This window comes from Lynx canadensis, chromosome C2 (assembly GCF_007474595.2).
Source record: "Lynx canadensis isolate LIC74 chromosome C2, mLynCan4.pri.v2, whole genome shotgun sequence".
In the NCBI taxonomy this organism is placed as follows: Eukaryota; Metazoa; Chordata; class Mammalia; order Carnivora; family Felidae; genus Lynx; species Lynx canadensis.
The window spans coordinates 90,687,656-90,709,567 of record NC_044311.2 but is presented as its reverse complement, the minus strand read 5'-3'; the positions used below and the strand labels follow the sequence as shown (position 1 = coordinate 90,709,567).

The following is a 21,912-nucleotide window of genomic DNA, read 5'->3' as shown; positions in this document are numbered from 1 at the left end:
CAAAAAAGTTACTCATTTCCCCCCTCCCCCCCCCCAAAAAAAATCTCTCCTGCTTGTTTAAAAGGAGAAATAAAGTGATGATTTGATGGTGTCACTAACATGAAAAGAAATGGAATTCACAGGCTCACTAACTCTAGAATACATACACCAGCCTCTTATCCCAGAGAGGACTACTCCCCTAGTGGTTCCTCTCCTGGTACAAATAAGAAGTTAAAAAATAAAGTGTTTCTGTCCATGTGACTATCTTTCTCATAATACTGTGGGTTTTTTTTTAACAACTGGCAAGATACCTGCTCTCACTGATTATGAAAACAACACATATTCATTGTAGAAAATTTGAACCATACAAAATGTATTCATTATTTTAGTTGAATTTCATCCTGGCCTTCTTTTATACATGTGTACTTTTTTTTTTTTTTAAATTATAGAGAGAGAGAGAGAGAGAGTGAGTGAGTGCAAGTAGGGGAGGGGCAGAGGGAGAGAGCAGAAAGAGAATCCCAAGCAGGCCCTGTACTGTCAGCACAGAGCCCAATGTAGGGCTCAAACTCATGAACTGAACTGTGAGATCATGACCTGAGCTGAAATCAATAGTCGGACGCTTAACTGACTGAGCCACCTAGACGCCCCTGAAAATGAGATTTGAAATGGCTACTAAATATTCCAACACATGGATATACTAAAATTTATTTAACCATTTCCCTGTTGGATTGTAAACTGTTTTATATTTTCTCTGTTATAAATAGCATATAATGAATATGCTTATATTTATATCTTTGTTCACATATTTAATAGTTTTCCTAGAATGCATTTGTAGAAACAGTTATATGTATTATTTTCATAGTTTTAAAAATCTATTATGAAAATAACACTTTGAGAGTTATTCTCTCCTGAGTATGTGTGCATGCAAGATCAAAAGCCCCGATGAATCAAATTTATTCATCTACTGAGGATTGTAGTGGTCAAAACTGTCTTTGTATTTCCAGGCATTTTCAGATGAATTCGCCAGAAGGACTAATGGAAATTTCGTCAGTGACAAAATTCCCAAGGCTGAAGATAAACAAGGTTCAGTAAAGCTTTTAAATGAGAAATTATTTCTAGTTGCTAAGTAACTATTCAGTGAAAGATGGTAGTGATGTTTTTTATGAAAGAATCAATTACTGATAAAGAAGATATTAAATTATATCCCATACACCTGAGCATGTAAGACACTGGCTGTGTTTATGTGACCTAAAGTGAAAGAGTAGGTAGGCTAAATTATATAACCTGTACAATGGATTTTTAAGTAGTAATAAGGCTACTATTTTCTAAGGATGATGTGGCATGTTTTCTCAAACAGATAGATTTAAAGAGATAGTACCAACCAAATGCTTCTCCTCTGTCAAATTTGCTGTTGCTACATTCGAGTTTATCCTGTTTGGAGTTTGCTGAGGCTTCTTGATTCTGAATGTGTATGTTTCCCATCAAATTTGGGAATTTTTCAGTCTCTTCTTCAATTATTTTACCACACTGATCTCTCTCCAGTGCCCCGATAACAAGAATGTGAAGTGTTTTGATAGCATTCCACAGGGCCCCAGGATCTCTTTTTTTTTCTTTTTTTAAAATATCTTTTCTCTCTCTGTTCTTCACATTGGATAATTTCTATTGATCCACTTCCAAGTTCATGGACTCTTTGCTCTGTCCACTAGCCATCCAGTGAATTTTTTTACTTCAGATACTGTATTTTTAAGCTCTAACATGTCCATTTGGTTCTTTTTAAAAATAGTTTATATTTCTCTGCAGGGCCCCTATTTTTTCCATTCATGCCAAATCATTTCCATGCATTCAACTATGTTTACTTTGACCTCAGGGAGCATAGTTATAGCAGATGCTTTAAAGTCTTGGTCTGGTAATTCCAACATCTGGATCATCTTGAGATTAGCATCTGAAATTGATTGTCTTTATCCTTGAGAACTCATCACATTTGCTTGGTTCTTTGGATGACAAACAATTTTGGATTATAGACTGGGCATTTTAAGTGGTATGCTGTGAAACTTGGGTCCTGTTAAAATCCTCTGGGGCACCTGGTTAGCTCAGTCGGTTAAGCATCCTACTTTGGCTCAGGTCATGATCTCAACAGCTTGTGGGTTCAAGCCCTGCATCAGGCTCTGTGCTGACAGCTCAGAGCCTGGAGCCTGCTTCAGATTCTACGTGTCTCTCTCTCTCTCTGCCCCTCCTCTGCTCATGTTCTGTCTCTCTCTGTCTCCCAAAAAGCAAAACAAAACAAAAACAAAAAAAATCCTCTGGAAAATGGTGATCATTTTGTTTGTTCTAGCAGACAGTCCGTTCAGTTCACTCTAAGGTTCTGTCTCACCTTCTGTGTGGGTAGCAGTTCCAATGTTAATTTAGTTCTCAAAGCCTTTGTTATGCTGCTTGGGTCTGCTCCCACACTTGCAGCTCTGTGTGAGTTCAGGATTTATCACACTTCACACACAAAATAGGGGCTTCCTTCTCCAGCTCTCACGTGTCTGGGACTCCTGCACTCTCTGGCTCAAGGGAGCCCATTTTCTAGATCCTCTGGCCAGAAAGACAGCGTCTCTGGGAGTGTAAGCTGCCTGTTGGGTTGCCTCATAATTTTGCATGGTAAGATTTCCCTTGTAGGCAAAGTGGAGAGAGAGAGGGAGAGAGAGAAGGAGAGAGAGAGAGACAGAGAGAGAGAGAGAGAGAGAGAGAAGGAGAGAGAGAGAGAGACAGAGAGAGAGAGAGAGAGAGAGAGAGAGAGAGAGAGCGCCTCAGGTATTGCCCATACATACACACTTTTCAGACCATAAGGGCCCTTTCTCCGGATTCTTCTGGACAGAAATACAGAATGCTCCCTGTGGTACCACGGTGGAGTTCTGTGACTGGGCCCACCTTGAGTCAGGGCCTGAATTAAAAAAGAAAAATTATGGACAACCATGATGATTACTTCTCATACTCTTTAGCTCATAGGGACCCTTTCTCCTAATCCTCTGGCCACAAAGACAGAAATTCTCATAGCGTAGTTCTGCAACTGGGCCACCTTGGGCCAGTGCTGGGAGAGAAAAGAGGAAATATTTCAAAACAAAATAAAATGAGAAACTCCCCCTCCCCTTCCAGGTGGCTTCTTCAAGTACTGACTTCTTCCCCCAGTCTGCCTACTGTTTACTTTTCAGTTCTCAGTTAGTGGCTTTTTTGTATTTATCCTGCATTTTCAATTGTAAATCATGAGTGAAATAGATGCTAGGGGGCCTGATTTCACCCTGGCCAGCAGCAGAAGTCATGTTTGATACGTATTATGTTATATATATTATATTTATATAATATATATTATTTATATATATTTATATATAAATATATATTTTATATATTTATTATATGTACATACATTTAAAGTGTATTTCTTTGTTTTGACAGAGACAGTGCGAGCAGAAGAGGGGCAGAGAGTGAGGGAGAGAGAGAGAGAATCCCAAGCAGGCTGTGCACAGAGCAGAGTGCGATGCGGGCCTTGAACTCACCAACCATGAGATCATGACCTGAGCCAAAATCAAGAGCCAGATGCTTAACTGACTGAACAACTCAGGCGCCCCAATATGTATTATATGTTATAATCCTTTTTCAGAAATGGGCCATCACTGGGGCTTAGAGTCAGGGCTGGTTAAGGGCCGGAAGTCACAGAGCAGGGGAAGAAGTATGAGAGGAGCACGTGTGAGGAGTGTGTGATCTAAGTTGTTCTTGCTGTTGCCAACTTGGTGATGGACTCCATTTTTCTTCTCAGTCTTCTATGGGACTGGGTTTAGCCCAGATGTAGGAATGCATGAAATGATGATTGGTCCCATCATCTTCCAAGTGGCCTTTGGAGATATCACCAAAGAAGAGGCAGATATGATCGTAAATTCAACATCAAAGACATTTAATCTCAAAGCAGGTACTTGACTTGTCAGATTTTGAGTAGGGTAATAGTCAACTATTCTACAATTGCTACAAACTGGCTTCTACAACTTTGGCTTATTAACGTTAATTAATAACTTTAAAATTATTTTGACATGGTTTCTACTAATTGGTAACAGTTTATAAATTTTTCTTCTTTCTTATCAGAAATACCAGGTGATAGGATTCCTTTGATGATCGGGAAAGCTTTTAGTTAATGAGGCAATCATTCTGATTCAGATGTATTATTTTCATTTTTTAAAATTCATGTTTGTAACTTTGCTTTTTCTCCTGTAGGGGTGTCCAAAGCAATTTTAGAATGTGCTGGACAAAATGTGGAAATGGAATGTTCTCGCCAAGGTAAGGCACAATACCATTTTTTGCTTCAAAATTGTAAGTGGGAGGCTGAATATGGAAGGCTTTGGAGAGGCTGGGGAAAGTCTTGGGATTGGGGAGAAAACGTATTAATCTTAAAATCATACATTTGACCAAAGACTTCTAAGCATAGACAATTAGAAGTGAAAAGCAATCTCACAGTTAAAAAGAGAAAAAAGATTCATCAAAGACCATATTTTAGGAGTCTCTTATTCACATAGGATGCTTTATGTGCCAAACCAAACATTTTGCTTCCTAAACAATCAAAGAGTAGGTTCAATAAAGAAGATGTGGTACATATATATACAATGGCAATCAAAAAGAATGAAATCTTACCATTTGCAACTACGTGGATGGAACCAGAGGGTATTATGCTAAGCGAAATTAGTCAGTCAGAGAAAGACAAATATCATACGTCTTCACTCATACAAGGACTTTAAGACATAGAAAAGATGAACACAAGGGAAAGGAAGCAAAAACAATATAAAAACAGGGAGGGGGACAAAACATAAGAGACTCTTAAATATGGAGAACAAACAGAGGGTTACTGGAGAGGTTGTGGGAGGGGGGATGGGCTAAATGGGTAAGGGGCATTAAGGAATCTAGTCCTGAAATCATTGTTGCACTATATGCTAACTAACTTGCATGTAAATTTAAAAAATAAAATAAAATGAAATGAAAAAAAGAGACAAAAAAGATAGGTTCAGTATCTAATTTTGCACCTCTCTGTTTTATGCTTCCCAGTTCAAAAGGGCAACAGTGATTATATAATTACTGAAGGTGGATTATTGAGGTGCAAAAATATTGTTCACGTTATTGGTGGAAACGATGTCAAGAGATCAATCTCCTATGTTTTGCAAGAGTGTGAAAAACGGAATTACTCGTCCATTTGCCTCCCAGCCATTGGGACAGGTTTGTAACCTCTGGCTATCAAGGCGTCCACCTTTCCTTGGATCTGGTGCTGTTAATATAGTTAATGATGAGACTGAGTAAGGGTCTTCACTCCAACGCAGCCCCCTGAGGGAGTAAGCAAAGACTGTGGGTGGTTTAAGTAAGAGGAAAACATCAAGAAAACTGAAGACAGTGTTGAGTATTAGTTAGAGTGACATTTGCTCTCTACTATGGTAGGGAAGAGACAGGAAGGGAGAGAAAAGAAAGAAACCACCCATTCCGTCTGATTCCTCAGTCTCTTTCTCTTTTCTGTCCCCTACATTATTTAGTCTGTAACCTCTTGCTCCATCCCTTCTCCATGAGAACATCAGAGCATCTGCTTGCACCTCGCAGTTGCTGACTCTCAGATGAATATTCCTACCTTCTTCTTACACCTCTTGGACAGTTGGCTGTGTGGGTTGGCCTTAGGACATCTCCACACAGAAGCCTCTCAGTCACCAGAGCTTAATGGGTTTTGGTTCTATGGGTCATAAATTCAACTCCAAATTTCCCCTTTTCAGCCTACTTGCCTCTTTTGTTTTCCTCAAACTATTTAATAGTTGTGTGGGTCTTCATATATAAGGATGGTGCTTTGGGTTTACCATTAGTGAGGTGATGTTCTTTGAGCTCTTTTCCCAGGAATCTGAGTCATGGGCATTGATTAGGAATTTCTGCTTAGTTTTCCGTAAGAGAGCTGGTCCGGGAGGCAAACATTCTCAGACTTGAAGTGGAACGTAGCTGACTGGTCCCAAAGAGCCCTGGATTGGTGATTCCATTGTGCAGCAATTGAGTGTTGCCCACTGGCATTCTAAGCCCTCCAAAAGCTTAGCTCAGTACACTTAACCACCCTTGTCATTTTCTGAGCTTTCTTCTAATCCTCTGTTATTTTGATTTCTGTAATTCTCTACCATTCCTCTTAATGTTCCCACATGGAATGCTACATCTATTTTATTACTTTCCTATTTCTGAAAGTATAATTTATAGTCCCTTTATGTTTTCATTCCCCATGTAGTATTATCCAATCTTGGGAGATTAGCCAACATGTCTGTCTGCCTGTCTATCTCTCTATCTCTATCTATGTATCTGTGTATCTATCTTTTATGAACACGCATTAATGACTCACCAGTCTCTGTCTCCATTGGTTTTTCTTCTGAGCTCTGGTCCTGTATTTCTACATAAACTTTATTTGGGCCAAGAAATCAGACAACTCAAGGGTGGCACAGACCTTCCCAAGAAAAAACAAGGAAATGAGGCAGTTTTCATTTTATATAAATATACACATGTTTGAGTATTTCTGGGTTACTGAAAACCTGTTGTCTCCACTGACCCGGTTGCATTGCTGATCTGCACAAATAAATCAAGGTTAGCAGATTCTCCTTGCTTGTCGTCTTTACCAGTCTCTATCACCACCTGATTTGGTCCTTAGACTAAAGCACTAAGGACCTTTAGTGGTGTTTATGTGTTGAACTGGGACTGTGATTGAGACAGCTTCTGGAAGTAAAAGAAGCCCTCTCCCTGGTTCCTTACAGACACCTGCCTGGGGGAAGGGGTGGGTGTCCAGCGATACTCGCAAGCACCTCAAGTTCAATGTAGACTATGAACTTTCTTCTGTTATCTTCTGCCCTGAACCTGCCCTTCCTCTTGTATCCCTGATCATGTTAAAAGCATCACTTTCTACCTGTAATCCTTGACTCTACAGGGAGTAGAGTCCTTTATCCTCCTATGTTCATTAGCTTATTAACTAATTTGATTAAATGTTTACCAAGTGCCTGCCATATGCCAGGCACTGTGTTTAGGCACTGGAGACAGAAAGATGTCTCAGAAAAGGGTCTAGTCCATAAGGAGCACCTCACCTACTGTGAGAGACAGACATGTAAACAAACTACTGCAATACAGCACGACTCATGATGCACACATACTGGTGGGTGGGAGGCAAAAAAGAAGGAACACAGGGTCAAAGATAAACCCAGCTGGTCACTAGGTCCTGCTGACTTCACTTCCCAACTATCTTCTCAGTCCCTGTACCTGACTCTTCATTCTGGCCTCTTCTTTTTGTTCAGCTCTGGTATTTTGCCTAAACTTTTATTATAGCCTCCTATCTAGATCTGGGCTTCTGTGGAGGAGACCCACCCCTAGATTTATCCTTCTCAAAAACAGATCTTTTGCCCTGAACACACCAGGCTAAGCATATCAAACCCGTTACAGTTCTATCAGGCATAGCCTTTCCCTCAGCTTCTCTTACTTCACCTGTTGAATACCTATTTATGCCCATATATCACTTCCTCTGTGTTCTAAGTGCCTAGCTGAGAGCTAGCCCATGATGGGACATAGTAAATGTTTGTTGACAGTGAATGAATGTGTCTGAACACTCCCATTTAAAATCTTCCAAAAATCACGGGATAACCATAGCTTTGCAAAGGAGAATTGCTCTCTTTTCCTGATCATCTAACAAAAAAAAAAAAAGCCTGAACAAACCCATTTGTTTAGTTTTGTACAGGGTTTGTCTACATTCCCACAAGTGTCTATGTAGCCAGGCCAGAGTGGTCTACTCTCATTTCTGCATTAGAGGTGGACACCGTCAACAGGGAACATCCAAGTGGGCTGTTAGTCTACCACACCAGGTTGGTCATGGGATTTTTACACTGCTCCCCATTGTGATTTTCCAGCTGCCATTTATTTGTATGCGACTGCTTCCATGGCTTTTCATGGGACTTTTCAAGGGACTTTTCATGATCTTACCTGGGCATTAGGCCTGAGAAACAAGATATGGAACATGCTATACAAAGAAAAAGACTTGCTTAGGTGGCACCTCAAACCTAGCAAGTCAGCTAAAATCTCACTGAGTGTTCTAGAAAAGATTTCCTAGAGGCTCATGGATAACTTGTGTGCAAAGAATTATAGATTATAACAGATAGTTTACAGCTCCAGGTATCTTACAAAATTAGCTTAGTTTAAATCAGGTCCCCAAAGACATCTGGAAGAATAAAGATACATGCATATAGTCAGGTGACTATGAGCAAAAAAGAGTATGATATTTCCACATATATTAGAATATTTTGCTTTTTATGGACCTTTTGAGGACACTAATGAGCCGAGAATAGTTAATTATCCTTGTAACACAGAAGAACACAGTGAGGTAGGGTCAGCTCAACAGAGTAGATATGAACATCCGAAACCAAAAGTTAGATTTCTGGGTCCTTTGTTCATTGTTGGGCTAGTGACTACCTGATATCCTGGAATAGAAGCTCCCTGTTGCATCTAGGACCTCAAAAGTGTTTGGCCGTGCATTGCTAGAAAAGCCTGAGATGATGAAAGAGTTGGGCAGGGGGGCATTCATTCTGTGAGGACTGGAATCCCCAACTTACTGCTCAGCCTTCCCAGTTGGGTCTTTCCCCCTCCCTGTTGTTATTATTTGCTTTTCTAGGAAATGCCAAACAAGACCCAGGTATGGTTGCTGATGCCATCATTGATGCCATTGAAGACTTTATCCAAAAAGGATTTGTCCGGTCTGTGAAAAAAGTTAAAGTTGTTATCTTTATGCCTCACCTACTGGACGTGTTTTGGGCCAGCATGAAAAAAAGAGAACCATCTCTGACTTCTCCCCAACAGTCTCTGCCATCTAAATTAACATGTGAGTTGACCTTTTTTATGAAATGCATATTCCTAATATGGATGTCACATGAGAAATAGCTAATATTAAACATAACTATCAGAAAGAGAAATTAAGAAAATAATCTCATCTACAATTTTATCAAAAAGAACAAAACACCTAGGAATAAATTTAACCAAGAAGGTGAAAGACCTATACTCTGAAAACTATGAGACATTGATGAAAGAAATTGAAGATGACAAATGGAAAAAATATACCATGCTTATGGGTTGGAAGAATTAGTATTGTTAAAATGTCCATACTACCTAAAGCAATCCACAGGTTCCATGCAATCCCTATCAAAATTCCAAAGGCATTTTTCACAGAAATAGAACAAACAATCTTAAATTTGTACAGACCCACAAGGCCCTTAATAACCAGAGCAATCTTGAGAGAGAAGAACAGAGGAGCCTGGGTGGCTCAGTCAGTTGAGCATCTGACTCTTGATCTTGGCTCAGGTCATGATCTCACAGTTCATGGGCTCAAGCCCTGCACTGGGCTCTGTGCTGGCAGCTTGGAGCCTTCTTGGGATTCTCTCTCTCTCTCTCTCTCTCTCTGCCCCTCCCCTGCTTGCACTCGCTCATGCACATGAAAGAAAGAAAGAAAAAGAAAGGAGAACAAAGCTGGGGGCATCACACTTCCTGATTTCAAACTATGTTATGAAGCTATAGTAATAAAAACAGTATGGCATTGGCATAAAAACAGACAGATTAATGGGACAGATTAGAGAGCCCAAAAATAAATCCACACATATACATATCTTCTTTGACCTACAGTGGGGTTACATCCTGATAAACCCACTGTAAATTGACAATGTCATAAGTCATAAATGCATTTAACACACCTAACCAACTGAACATCATAGTTTAGCCTATCCCACCTTAAACATGCTCAGAACACATTAGCCTAGAGTTGGATAAACTCATCTGACACAAGCCTATTTTATAGAAAAGTGTTGAACATCTCGTGTAATTTATTGAATACTATAATGGAAGTGAAAACGGAATGACTTTACAGGTACAGAATGGTTGTAAGTGTAGTGGTTTTTGACCCTCACAATGCCTGGCTGGCTGGAAGCTATGGCTCACTGCCAGTGTCCCACATCACAAGAAAGTATGCCACCACATATTACTAGCTCAGGTAAAGATCAAAGTTCAAAGTATAGTTTCTACTGAATGAATATGATTTGCATACTATCATGAAGTTGACAAATAGTAAGTTGAACCATTGTAAGTTGGGGACCATCTGTGTGGTCAATTAATTTACAACAAAGGAGCCAATGGGAAAGGATATCTCTTCAATAAATAGTGTTTGGGTGCTTGCTTCAGCAGCACATATGCTAAAATAAATGGTGGTAGGAAAACTGGACAGCCCCATGCAAAAGAATGAAACAGGATTACTGTCTTACACCATACACAAAAAATCCACTCAAGATGCATTAAAGATCTGAAACCATAACACTTCTAGAAGAAAACAGGGAGTAAGCTCCTAGATATCAGTCTTGGCAGTGATTTTCTTTGGATTTGACACCAAAGCACAAATAGCAAAAGCAGAAAATAAACAAGTGGGACTACCTCAAACTGAAAAGCTTTTCATGGCAAAGGGAACCATCAACAAAATGAAAAGACAACCTATGGGATGGGAGAAAATATTTGTAAATAACGTATCTGATAGGGGTTAATATACAAAGGGGTTAATATATAAAGAACTGTTGCAACTTAATAGGAGAAGACAAATAATTGGATTTAAAAATGGGCAGAGGATCTGAATAGACACTTTTCTAAGGAAGACATACAGATGGCCATCAGGCACATAAAAAGGTGATAAACATCACTAATCATCAGGGAAATGCAAATCAAAACCTAAGGAGAAATCACCTCACCTGATAGAATGGCTAGTATCAAAAAGACAAGAAATAACAAGTGTTGGGGAGGATATGGAGAAAAGAAACTCTCACGCACTGTTGGTGGGAATGCAAACTTGTCCAGCCATTGTGTAAAACAGTATGGAGGTTCCTCAAAAAATTAGAAATAGAACTACCATATGATGCAGCAATTCCACTTCTGGGTATTTACCTTAAGGTAATAATAAAAAAACTATCTTAAAAAGATTATCTGTACCCCCATATTCATTGCAGTAGTATTTAAAAAACCAAGACATGGAAAAACCTAAGTGTCCACCAACAAATGAATGGATAAAGAAAATGTGATATATATACATACATATATATATATATATATGTATATATATCACACACAGACAATGGAATATTATTCAGCCATAAAAAAGGAGGAAATCCAGCCATTTGTGACAACATGGATGGACCTTGAGGGCTTTATGCTAAATGAAATAAGATGATCTCACTTAATATGTGGAATATTAAAATACAAACAAACTGTTAGATACAGAGAAGAGATTGGTGGTTGCCAGAGGCAGCAGGGGGTGAGATTGGGAGGTGAGGAGGGATGAAATGGGTGAAGAGGGACAAAAGGTACAAACTTCCAGTTATAAGATAAATAAGTCCTGGAGATTAATGTACAGCACAGTAACCAAAAAGAGAGAGAGAGAAATAGCTAATCTTCCTTTCTTTGCTTTTCTTTTTCTTTTCCTTTTTTTAGCATTTATGGGATCCCCGAGTCAATCTCCCCAAAAGCAGAATCCCTTGGTTTTGAAAAAGAAAACAGAATCAGCAAGTTTTCAGGTGTGTGGTGAAAATGTAAAATGTGTGGAAAACGCTCTCACCTGGATACAGGATCTGATTACAAAGGAACTGTGTCCTTACACCAATGGAGATGAGTGTATCAAAGATTTTAATGAAAAAGAATATCAGAAATTGAATGAGCTGCAGGAGAACTTAAATATTGCCATTTGCTTGGACAGTAAAAGACCTCTGATTGAAGTTTTTGGGATTGGCAAAGATTTGACAGAGGCTAGAAATGCAATTGAGGAAATGATCAAGAGAATTAGATTGGCCAAAGAACAGAAATCCCAGGCAGATTTTATCAGTGAATTTGTAGAATGGCAATATTATGACAAAGACACTTTTCATAGTTTTAAGAAAATAATCAATCTGCAATTGGAGAATGCAAGGAAGGCAAAAAAAAGGATAGCTGTTGTCAAAGTTAATCACCAGACCTACACCGTGGACCTGTGCAAGTACAGTGCTATAGATGCAGAAGGACGCAGTTTACCTGTTCGGCGCCTCATGAAATCTGAAGGTGAGTCAAACCTGTGTGCTTGTGATCCATTATTTTACCCCTACTTTGGGCTTAACACTATTTGGTACATACATCGAAATTGTACTCAAGCAGATCAAATTCAGGCAAGTCTTATGGGATGAAATAGAAAACTTGGGTGTCTGAGCTTGATGCGCTTACATTATGGCTGGGGAAACGTAGCATGGGTGCACTCAACAGTCTGAGGCTGACCATCTTAATGGTGACAGTACCCAAGCCTTGCAGTTGTTCCCATCTCTACAGTTTATCAGCTTTCCAGGGCCAGTTCTGCTGCAGAGATAATGGCTCCTTCAGTCAGAAGAGGGAAAGCCGTGGGCTTTAAAGAAAAGTGGCTCAAGGTTTTCTAGAACAAAAGGAGAAGACAGCCTGGTCAGAGTGGGCACTCTCTCTGTGACTGATAACCTGGAGAGCACTGGGAGCTTGTAGGATCTTCTCCCAGAATTCACTTCCTGTCCTGCCCTGAACATAAGTCTTCCTCAATGCATGCATCAGGAGGCAGCCTTGGAATTCTCTGACTGGATCGACTCCCCGAGAAGGGACTGTTTGTGTTGTGTAGATAGACATTCCTGTCTTTGAACCGCACAGGTCCTGCACCGAAAACTAGTAAATTGGCTTCTGGTACATTATCTTTATCTCTCATGAGATTCGTGTGAATGAATTCCTCAGACTCTGAGCCACCCTAGGGGAATGACAAATCAAGTATGATGTTCTGTTTAGCAGAAGAGAAGACAGCAAAACCTGCCGGCCACCCAGCTCTTAAGGATGTGGAGAAAAATACTGAATAGATGCGGAGGGCCTTGTGGTAGTGAGGCGTTCCGGCAAAATTCCACGCTTTTCTAACAAGACCATTGTAGGGAAATAACTTATTGTTAAATTATTAAATGATGACAGATTAGAGACTGAACAGAATAAGCAGCTTGAGTTACACCACACCAGCACTTCTTAAATCTGAGCATGATCAAAACTTGTTAAGATGCAGGTACATGGGTTCCACCCCTCAGAGAGTTTGATTCAGTAGATCTGTGGGTTTTTTCTTTTTCTTTTTTTTTTTAACATCTATTCATTTTTGAGAGAGAGACAGAGAGCGAGACAGAGAGAGAGTGTATGAGCAGGGGAGGGCAGAGAGAGGAGACACAGAACCTGAAGAAGGCTCCAGGCTCCGAGCTGTCAGCACAGAGCCTGATGTGGGGCTCGGACCCACACCCACGAGATCATGACCTGAGCCAAGTCAGATGCTTAACCTAAGATTGAGCCATGCAGGTGCCCCTGTGGGGTTTTCTCTTAACAAGCATTACGATTGGTTCTGATGTAGGTTGTCTGTGGGCCATGCTTTGAGAGACATTCTCTGAGAAAGATAAGAACTTCTTGAACACGTTGAGTTAGGAGATAATAAAGTAAGAACACAGATGATACTCAGTTCTTCAGAGCATACCAGGAGCGTGTGGATGGGCCTTCCCAGGTGTGTGGGAGTCCTCAAATGTCCTCTTTGCAGTTGGGATCCCCGAGCACTGGAGTGATATGAAACAGCAGGATGTCTGTGTGGTTGAGCTACAGCCTGGTCATGCAGAATATGCCACAGTGGCAAGCAAGTTTAATCAGACCTGCTCACACTTCTACATAGAGAAGGTAAGCCTTCTGCTGACATGGAGTTTCTTAAGAATGGTGGAGATGAGTGGCATCATGGTCCTGGATAAATCTACAAATACATTTGCAACCACATTGTTTTCCCAGAATTAGAATATTTTATGGCAATCCGATTTTTGATTGTAGATTCTACTCCCATCACTATAATTACAGAGACATTAAGATTGAGATCGTGTCAGTTATTACAATATAATACTAGATTGCGATATGATGTTAGAATACTAAAAACACGTGTTGACTCAGTGAGGAGCTGGTTAGTAGTGATCTTGAAGAGACAGCTGACAGTAGAAGCCTTCCCAAAGGAAGAAGTCTTTTCCCAAAGAGGAACCAGTTAGTGACCCTGTAGAGGAAGAAAACAGGAACATCCCCCCCCAAAAGAGGAAACTCTCTTCCTCCAAAGGAGGAGCCACTCAGCAGCGGACCTGAAGAGGCTGCTGACAGCAAGGGCAGCAGCTTCAAGAAAAAGAAAAAGTTCCAAAAGCTAGCCCAAGAAAATGAAAACGGACCCACAGCAACATTCCCCCACCCACCCTGATACCCCAGCAGAAACGAATTCACAAGAATCTGTGAAGCAAGCTAGTAAAAATTCAAAGATAGAGCTGCAGGGTTGGATTCGATAACTAGAAAACACCACAAAGACACACAGAGGCCCTCAGATCAGGATTCTGTGCTTCTGCTCCACCATTCACAGATCAGCAGCACTCGCTTCTGTGATTAATTCCAATGGTCCTTTCCTTGTTCATCTCCCTCATTTTGGCATCTTCCACTTTTAAGCTTCAGTGTTGCTCTTTGAAATTATGGTCCCATTTGACCTCTATGGCAATATTGTATTAATGCTTTCTTCTTTAACTAGTTTTCCTTTCGTTATCCCTGTTATTTATTTCTTCTCCAAACTGCTAATCCTAGCTTTGCCCATAGGATTTATAGTTTGCTCTTCTGTCTCTGTACTTCATCAAGAAATGTTTTTACCCTTCTTGGCTTCAGCTGCTATTTCAATGTTGACAGCTCCCAAATCAACATCACCAACCTGGATCTTTGATCATACTCTACAACACGTATTTTTACTTTTTATTATTTTTTTTAATGTTTATTTTTGAGAGAGAGAGACAGAGACAGAGCATGAGCAGGGGAAGGGCAGAGAGAGAAGGAGACACAGAATCTGAAACAGGCTCCAGGCTTTCAGCTGTCAGTACAGAGCCTGACGTGGAGCTCAAACTCGGAATGGCAAGATCATGGCCTGAGCCAAAGTCGGATGCTTAACTGACTGAGCCACCCAGGCGCCCCTACAACATATACTCAATGGCCTAAAAATATCTCTGCTTTAATATCTGTCTGCTAAATCAATTTCCCTAAATCTAACTCATCATCTCACTGTTTCCCTTTCCTTCCCCACTTCTGTCCTTGGTTCCACCACTTTCTGAGTAAAGTTAGAGACCTTTGGGTACCTTCCCTTCATCCATCAAAACAAGTCTGCCAATAAGGCCTGCATTTTCTTTCTTACCAAATTTTCTATTTCTGCCACCACTCTGTTTATTTATGTAGTTAAGCACATAATAACTCAAAACGATTTGAAGCGTTTTAACAAGGATATATATCATATCTTCAGATAAAATAAAGAAAAATGGACAAAAAAGAAAAGGAGGGTAGGAAAAATAAGATAATACAGAGGTATTATCATTTACAAAAATATATAACAGGAGTTCCTAGGTAGTTATTAGAAGGACCACAGATTTGTTTCCTTGAGCTTCCTGGTAGACAAGGCAAAGAAGTAAACACGCATTCTTGAGATTCATAATTTTCATAAATCAGAAAGAAAATCATGTAATCAGGAGACTCACAGCTTTTCACGGTACTGAGACTGGCTAACTGAGAGATTTATAATGTGAATCAAGTCCTGGAGAATATTTTCAAAATCATCCTCACAATAAATTCAATATCAAACTTTGTACCACAGCTTCCATTTTTTAATCCTCAACGTAAACCATTTGAGCAAAAACAATTCTGAGGTACCAAGACAGTGTGATTCAGGTGTGCGGCACTTTGATGGTCTGGTTCTGCAATAACAAATATGTTTCATCTCAAATATCAAGTACAGTCATCTGGTAGTGGCTGACTGGCACATTTTGAGGAGATGCCAAGTCCAGATTGAGCAGGACTGTCCGGTGGACCAGCCATGTCTACAGTGGGCTCTGGAGGTTTGCCATGTGTTAGTGGACGGCCAGAGAAATGATTTTACTATTTTTTTGTAGACCTTTTTTAAAATAAAATCTTATGTGAAAGTCCAGTGTGTGAAACAGATAAAAGTAGAGCTAGGTAATACTTAAGACACCTCTTTGGAAATCGCTGACAGTATGAAAACACTAATAGGAAAAATAGGTGGCTGTCATCCTCCATGACTATTAGGACCTGGGACTAAGACTTTTAACATCCATAAACTTACACAAAGATTCAGTAATTTTGCCACATTTGCTTTTTCTCTCTTACTCTCTCAGGTTTTGCTGAAGCATTTGACAGTAAGTTGCAGACTTCATGACACTCATAAATATTTTAGCACATATCTCGTATGAATAAAGACTGTCTCCTAAATAACAACAGCGTTATCCCATATAAGAAAATTAACAGTAATACAGTTAATATCTAATAGAGTCCATATTCAAATTTCCCCAATTGCTTTCTTATTACTCCCCCATCTCCAAATATGTGTTCACACACTGCATTTGGTCATTTTGTCTCCTTTGTCTCTTCTGATCTAGAATATACTCCTGCATTTTAAAAAATCATTTTTCATGATGCTGAATTTTTTAAAGAGTTTAAGCCAGTTGTATTATAGAATGCCCCACATTCTGGCTCTGTCTTGCCTAGATTTTCTTTTTTCTTTCTTTCTTTCTTTCTTCTTTTCCTTTCTTTTCTTTTCTTTTCTCTTTCTTTCTTTCTTTCTTTCTTTCTCTTTCTTTCTTTCTTTCTCTTTCTTTCTCTTTCTTTCTTTCTTTCTTTCTTTCTTTCTTTCTTTCTTCTTTCTTTCTTTCTTTCTTTCTTTCTTTCTTTTTCTTTTTTTTTTTAAGAACCCAAGCAAGTTTGCTTACAGATTCTAGATTTGTCTGATTCCTCCTGGGTCCTGCAATCCAGGACTCAAGGAATTTCCCCCACAGCCCTGGAGGCCACTTCCCAAAGAGGATGGATGGTCAAAGCATAACTGTGGTCTGCAAGCAGATCCTATCCCACCAGGATTTATGCCCCACTCTTCCAACTGGACCAGAGATTGATTTTCATTAATTAATTTCCTTCTGGACCAGACCCTCTAGCACTTCTCCCACAATTAGAACATGGCTAACCAGGTGAACCAGTGTCCCAGAAGGACGGAGGAGGAGAGAGGCAAAGTGACAAAGTGACATAGACAGAAACTGAACTGCCCTTGAACTGAAGGTGAAAAGCAGGAGTTGGGGAGGCTTGGTCAGCCAACTTCACACAACGAGGACTTAAGATCCTAAACGCTGTTTGCTCTCATGTGGTACATAAAAGATGTTAAAAAATGAAATTAATATTCTTCCCAAGGTCTGTTTTTGTGAAACACTGGATCTAGAAAGATTTCTGAATGCAGAAAGGTGCCATCTGGCATTGAAATTGTTGTTTATTTTAATTTTCATTTATGAAAAATAATGGTCATGTTTCATTTGCTGTATCTTGCCAAAGGCTCTTGGCACCGACAGAATATTTTTCTTTATTGATTTGTAGATTGAGAGGATCCAGAATCCAGATCTTTGGAATAGCTACCAAACAAAGAAAAAAGCCATGGATGCCAAGTATGGACATAAAAACAATGAGAAGCAGCTCTTCCATGGGACAGATGTTGACTCAGTGCCACATGTCAACCGAAATGGCTTTAACCGCAGTTACGCTGGGAAAAACGGTAAGGCAGCAAGCAATCTGCCTGCTACGAATGGGGTGTAAGCTGCGAGAACCCAACCTGGGCAAGGGACAGTGTGGTTTGCAGGGTTGGTGGCTGTGCTGCAGCCAGAGTTTCAGGGTTAAGAGTCATTATGTGTCCTCCCAGAAGGACTGACTGGCCCTCGGGGGTGGAGAAATGATCTTTAAAAATTAAAAACACATGAGGGGCACCTGGGTGGTTCAGTCGGTTGGGCGTCCAACTTCAGTTCTGGTCATGATCTTGCATTTCACGAGTTTGAGCCCCGCGTCGGGCTCTGTGCTGACAACTCAGAGCCTGCAGCCTGCTTCAGATTCTGTGTCTCCCTCTCTTTCTGCCCCTCCTCAGTTTGTGCTCTGTCTCTGTCTCTGTCTCTCTCTCTCTCAGAAATAAACAAACATTAAAAAAATTAAAACACATGAAAAAAATTCTTAAGAGGCTTTGGAGAGAAGAACGGAACGTTATTATAACATTACTTGACGTACCGGGTCAATATGTCAGATTATAGACTAAATTGAACTTTTAAAAAATGTCTTTCTTTATCTTCACAGCTGTGGCATATGGAAAGGGAACCTATTTTGCCGTCAATGCCCGTTATTCTGCCAGCGATACATACTCCAGACCAGACAAAAATGGGAAAAAGCATATGTACTATGTGCGAGTACTTACTGGAACCTACACACGTGGAAATCAGTCACTGATTGTGCCTCCACCAAAGAGCCCTGACAACCCTACTGATCTGTATGACACTGTCACAGACTGTGTGCAAAATCCGGGTTTATTTGTGGTATTTTATGACTACCAGGCTTACCCAGAGTACCTCATTACTTTTACATATTAACATCTTGGTATCCTTCCCAGAAGACATTGCTCATCTATACATACTGTGTTGTAAAACAAGTTTAGATTTTTTTCCCCCCTCTTAACAGCATTTTCTAAGATCAAAGGATACTTATCACTGAAATCAGACTTTCTTCAGCTCCTCCTTCATAACTGGAATGTACCTCTCTTGAGAGCAATAAATTTGAGAATTTAAATCAGATAACTTAGTTACAACTGTTTGTCCACAACTGTGGACATCAAATCTGTAGAAGGAAAGAACATATTTGTATTTTCAGGAAGGAGAGAATAACGTTCATCTTATAACCTGATTTTTTTTTAATGTTTATTTCTGAGAGAGAGAGAGAGAGACAGAGTATAAGCAGGGGAGGGACAGAGAGAGAGGAAGACACAGAATCTGAAGCAGGCTGCAGGCTCTGAGCTGACAGCACAGAGTCTGACGTGGGGCTCGAACTCATAGACTGTGAGATCGTGACCTGAGCCGAAATCGGACGCCCAACCAACTGACCCACCCAGGCACCTCAGAATAATGTTCATCTTAAAGTCAGAGGGCACAGCCATGCAATTTCAGCTGCTGCTGAAGGAGACATCTGGTATCACATTGGGATGCCATATTCCTTGAGGAGCACAATATTACTGAGCACAATATTACTGTAGGATTGCTGATTTCCCTGAGGACAGGGATGGTGTCTAACTCATTTTGTTTTTTTTAATCCCTGGGCTGAGGTCTGTGCCTGATGTAAATAGAAGCTCTAGAAACGTTTTATAAACCAACTAAGAAAGACAAAGCATAGTCAGACTCCAACCTAAAGTAGGAGCCATCTCTTTTACATCCTAGACTTTGCCTTAAATTGAAGATTGTACGACAGGGAATAGAACCATGACAGGTGGGACAGCTCCAGTCAGGCTTCTGGAATCACAGTGCAGATGTGCCCCACATGGTTCAGGGGCTGTGGTCTAGTTTGTGGCCCAAGGGGGTTGTGTCCCACCCACTTTTGCAGCACAGCAACCCTGGCTCAGACTGGTCCATTTGTATGTTGACCCCAAATCTGCCTTCATCTAACTTCTGTTGGTATTAGTTCTGCCCAGTGACAACAGTGAGATAAGCCTGCCACACTGTCAGCGTGAAACCCTTCTACTATGTTAAGATTAAGTGAGTTCTAATGTTATTATATAGCATATTTTCTTTATGCACTCAATTTTGATGATTTTAAAGACTTGTGCATAAATAAACCAAAGGAATCAAGCAGTCATATTGCTAATTTGCTAGCTCAGTATCTATTAGATAGTAAAGTGTTGTGTTGTGTTTTTTTTTTTTTTATTTTATTTTCCCCAGGTAAATTTTAGATTCAGACACTATTCATTGAGCACCTAGATTGTACCAGGTAATATAATAAGTGCTTTCACATAGAGTATTTATTTTATTCCTTCAAACAATTCTGTGAGGTAAGAATATATCCCCATTTTATTATTTTTTTAATGTTTATTTTTATTTTTAGAGACAGAGTGTGAGTTTGAGGGGTGGGTAGAGAGAGGGAGGGAGAGAGAGAATCACAAGCAGGCTGTGTGCTGTCAGTGCAGAGACCCATGCGGGCTCAACCTCACAAACCATGAGATCATGACCTGAGCCAGAATCAAGAGCTGGATGCTTAATGGACTGAGCCAACCAGGCGCTTCCATATCCCCATTTTAAAGTTGAGGAAACATGCTCAGAGTGAAGAAGCTTCCTTGCCTGAGGTCATCTAGGTAGTAGTCCTCAGAGACAGAAACACAATCTTGGTCCTTGTGTCATCAAGCCCTTTGCTCTTCCCATTACAGAATATGGCCTCTGATTAATGTTACCATTTCAGAAACAGCTCAGGTTATCTAGGAATGACCCTCATATTTCCTTGGCTTTTTCCTTCTGCCTTTGATTTCCACTGTAGTCTCTCCCTTTGAAACTCTGTAGGCCAAGAGACTAGACTGATGCCAGGGGGTGTCGCTAGGAGGCTAAAGGCACTCTTCCTTGGCTGCTGCGAACTACCTCACTCCAAGTTTGGGAGGCTGAGGGGGCCACAGGTACTGCTTCATTAATGGACATCTTGAAATTTTTCTTGCTGTTGCTATTTGTTTTTTAAGTGGATTGGCAAAGACTCCTTATTGCTTAGGAGTGGCTTCACAGCCACTGGTGTCTGAACGCAGGCTTGACAATGAATGTAAGAAATAAAAAGGAGAGACCTGCTCTCTGATTTGCTCTTGTTTTCCACTGGTTTGGTTAACTCAGGGCAAACCTGAGTATCAGGGTGTATTGCACCAAAGTGTAATGATCCAGTCAGTAAATGTCATAGTTATCCTCAATCTAAACAAATATATGTCATTTATCTCCTTTTTGAATAAAATACTTGGAAAATACATTTGGTGGTAAACCTCTTTATCCTTAAGGGCAGATACAGGAGAGCCTGATAGTAAACACAGGCCACTGCTGATACAAGACTACAACTAAACATGAGAGCATCAAGGGGTCCTCAGAGTGTTAATAATATTCAGCTGAAAATTACAGTAAGGGCACAGTACAGGGTTAGTTCAGTAAATCTGAAGGGCAAATTGACCCCAATAAGAAGTCCCTGCTAAACCAAGCCCACTTTGAGACTGTGAGAGGTCTTGGGGGTTTCCCCTAGGGCCAGAGATTCTTAAATATTTTTGGTATTTGAATCACCTGAGGTGTTTGCTGAGCTAGCAAGTTCTGGCCCATCCCAAAGGAGTCAGGTTCTGTAGCTCTAGAGCGGTGCCTAGAAATATGCATTTTCAGCAAGCATCTCAAATGATTCTGATATCCTGATACTCAGAGCCATGTAGGACTTTCATGACTCCAGGGACTTTTGCCTTCATGGGCCCCTTACTCCATAAAAAGTAAAAAATATTAACAATTACACTTTGCAACTGAAATGATATAACTGTGAATGCAACTGAAGCTGGATTACATGTTTTTTGTTTGTTTGTTTTTTTAATTTCAAAAGAATCTAAAGCATTTTGGGGAACTCTAAAAGCTCATGGGCTCTAGTCACTGTGCCAACTGGACAGGTTCGCCCTGCTAATGCCTGGGTACTTTGGGTGTGATGCTGAGTCTGTATTCTTACTAAAAATTTTGTTTGGAGTTCTTCCATTCTCATTGTGAGCAGAGCTGGAACCCACTGCCCTACCCAGATGGGGCCCAGTCCTGGGAGCAGGGGAGAATAAGCCTGTATTTTTGACGCCTCTGGCCTCTGCAGGGTCAATGCATTTATCTAATAATTTCACTCACTCAGGCATGCTTATCTGAGAAATGCAGGATGAAATGCGATCCAGCTCCTTTTGGTGGCTGATGGCCTCCCCCTTTTACTATCTTTCCTCACTGCCATACTCCACACATAGCC

At 40.4% G+C, this 21,912-nt stretch overlaps 1 protein-coding gene across 5 annotated transcripts in view; it reads left to right on the top strand.

Annotated features, from left to right (window-relative positions):
* The window catches only part of PARP14 (poly(ADP-ribose) polymerase family member 14), a 42,636-nt gene extending 23,914 nt beyond the window's left edge, over positions 1–18,722 (top strand). For all 5 annotated transcript variants that reach the window (XM_030328915.2, XM_030328916.1, XM_030328917.1 and 2 more), the window contains 9 exons: positions 984–1,062; positions 3,773–3,922; positions 4,222–4,284; positions 5,044–5,211; positions 8,654–8,860; positions 11,497–12,096; positions 13,607–13,740; positions 17,491–17,665; positions 18,232–18,722. In XM_030328915.2, the coding sequence (XP_030184775.1) occupies positions 984–1,062; positions 3,773–3,922; positions 4,222–4,284; positions 5,044–5,211; positions 8,654–8,860; positions 11,497–12,096; positions 13,607–13,740; positions 17,491–17,665; positions 18,232–18,521 (1,866 nt within the window). In that variant the 3' untranslated portion in view covers positions 18,522–18,722. The remainder of the gene's footprint in view (positions 1–983; positions 1,063–3,772; positions 3,923–4,221; positions 4,285–5,043; positions 5,212–8,653; positions 8,861–11,496; positions 12,097–13,606; positions 13,741–17,490; positions 17,666–18,231) is intronic.
* Positions 18,723–21,912: the final 3,190 nt, after the last annotated feature.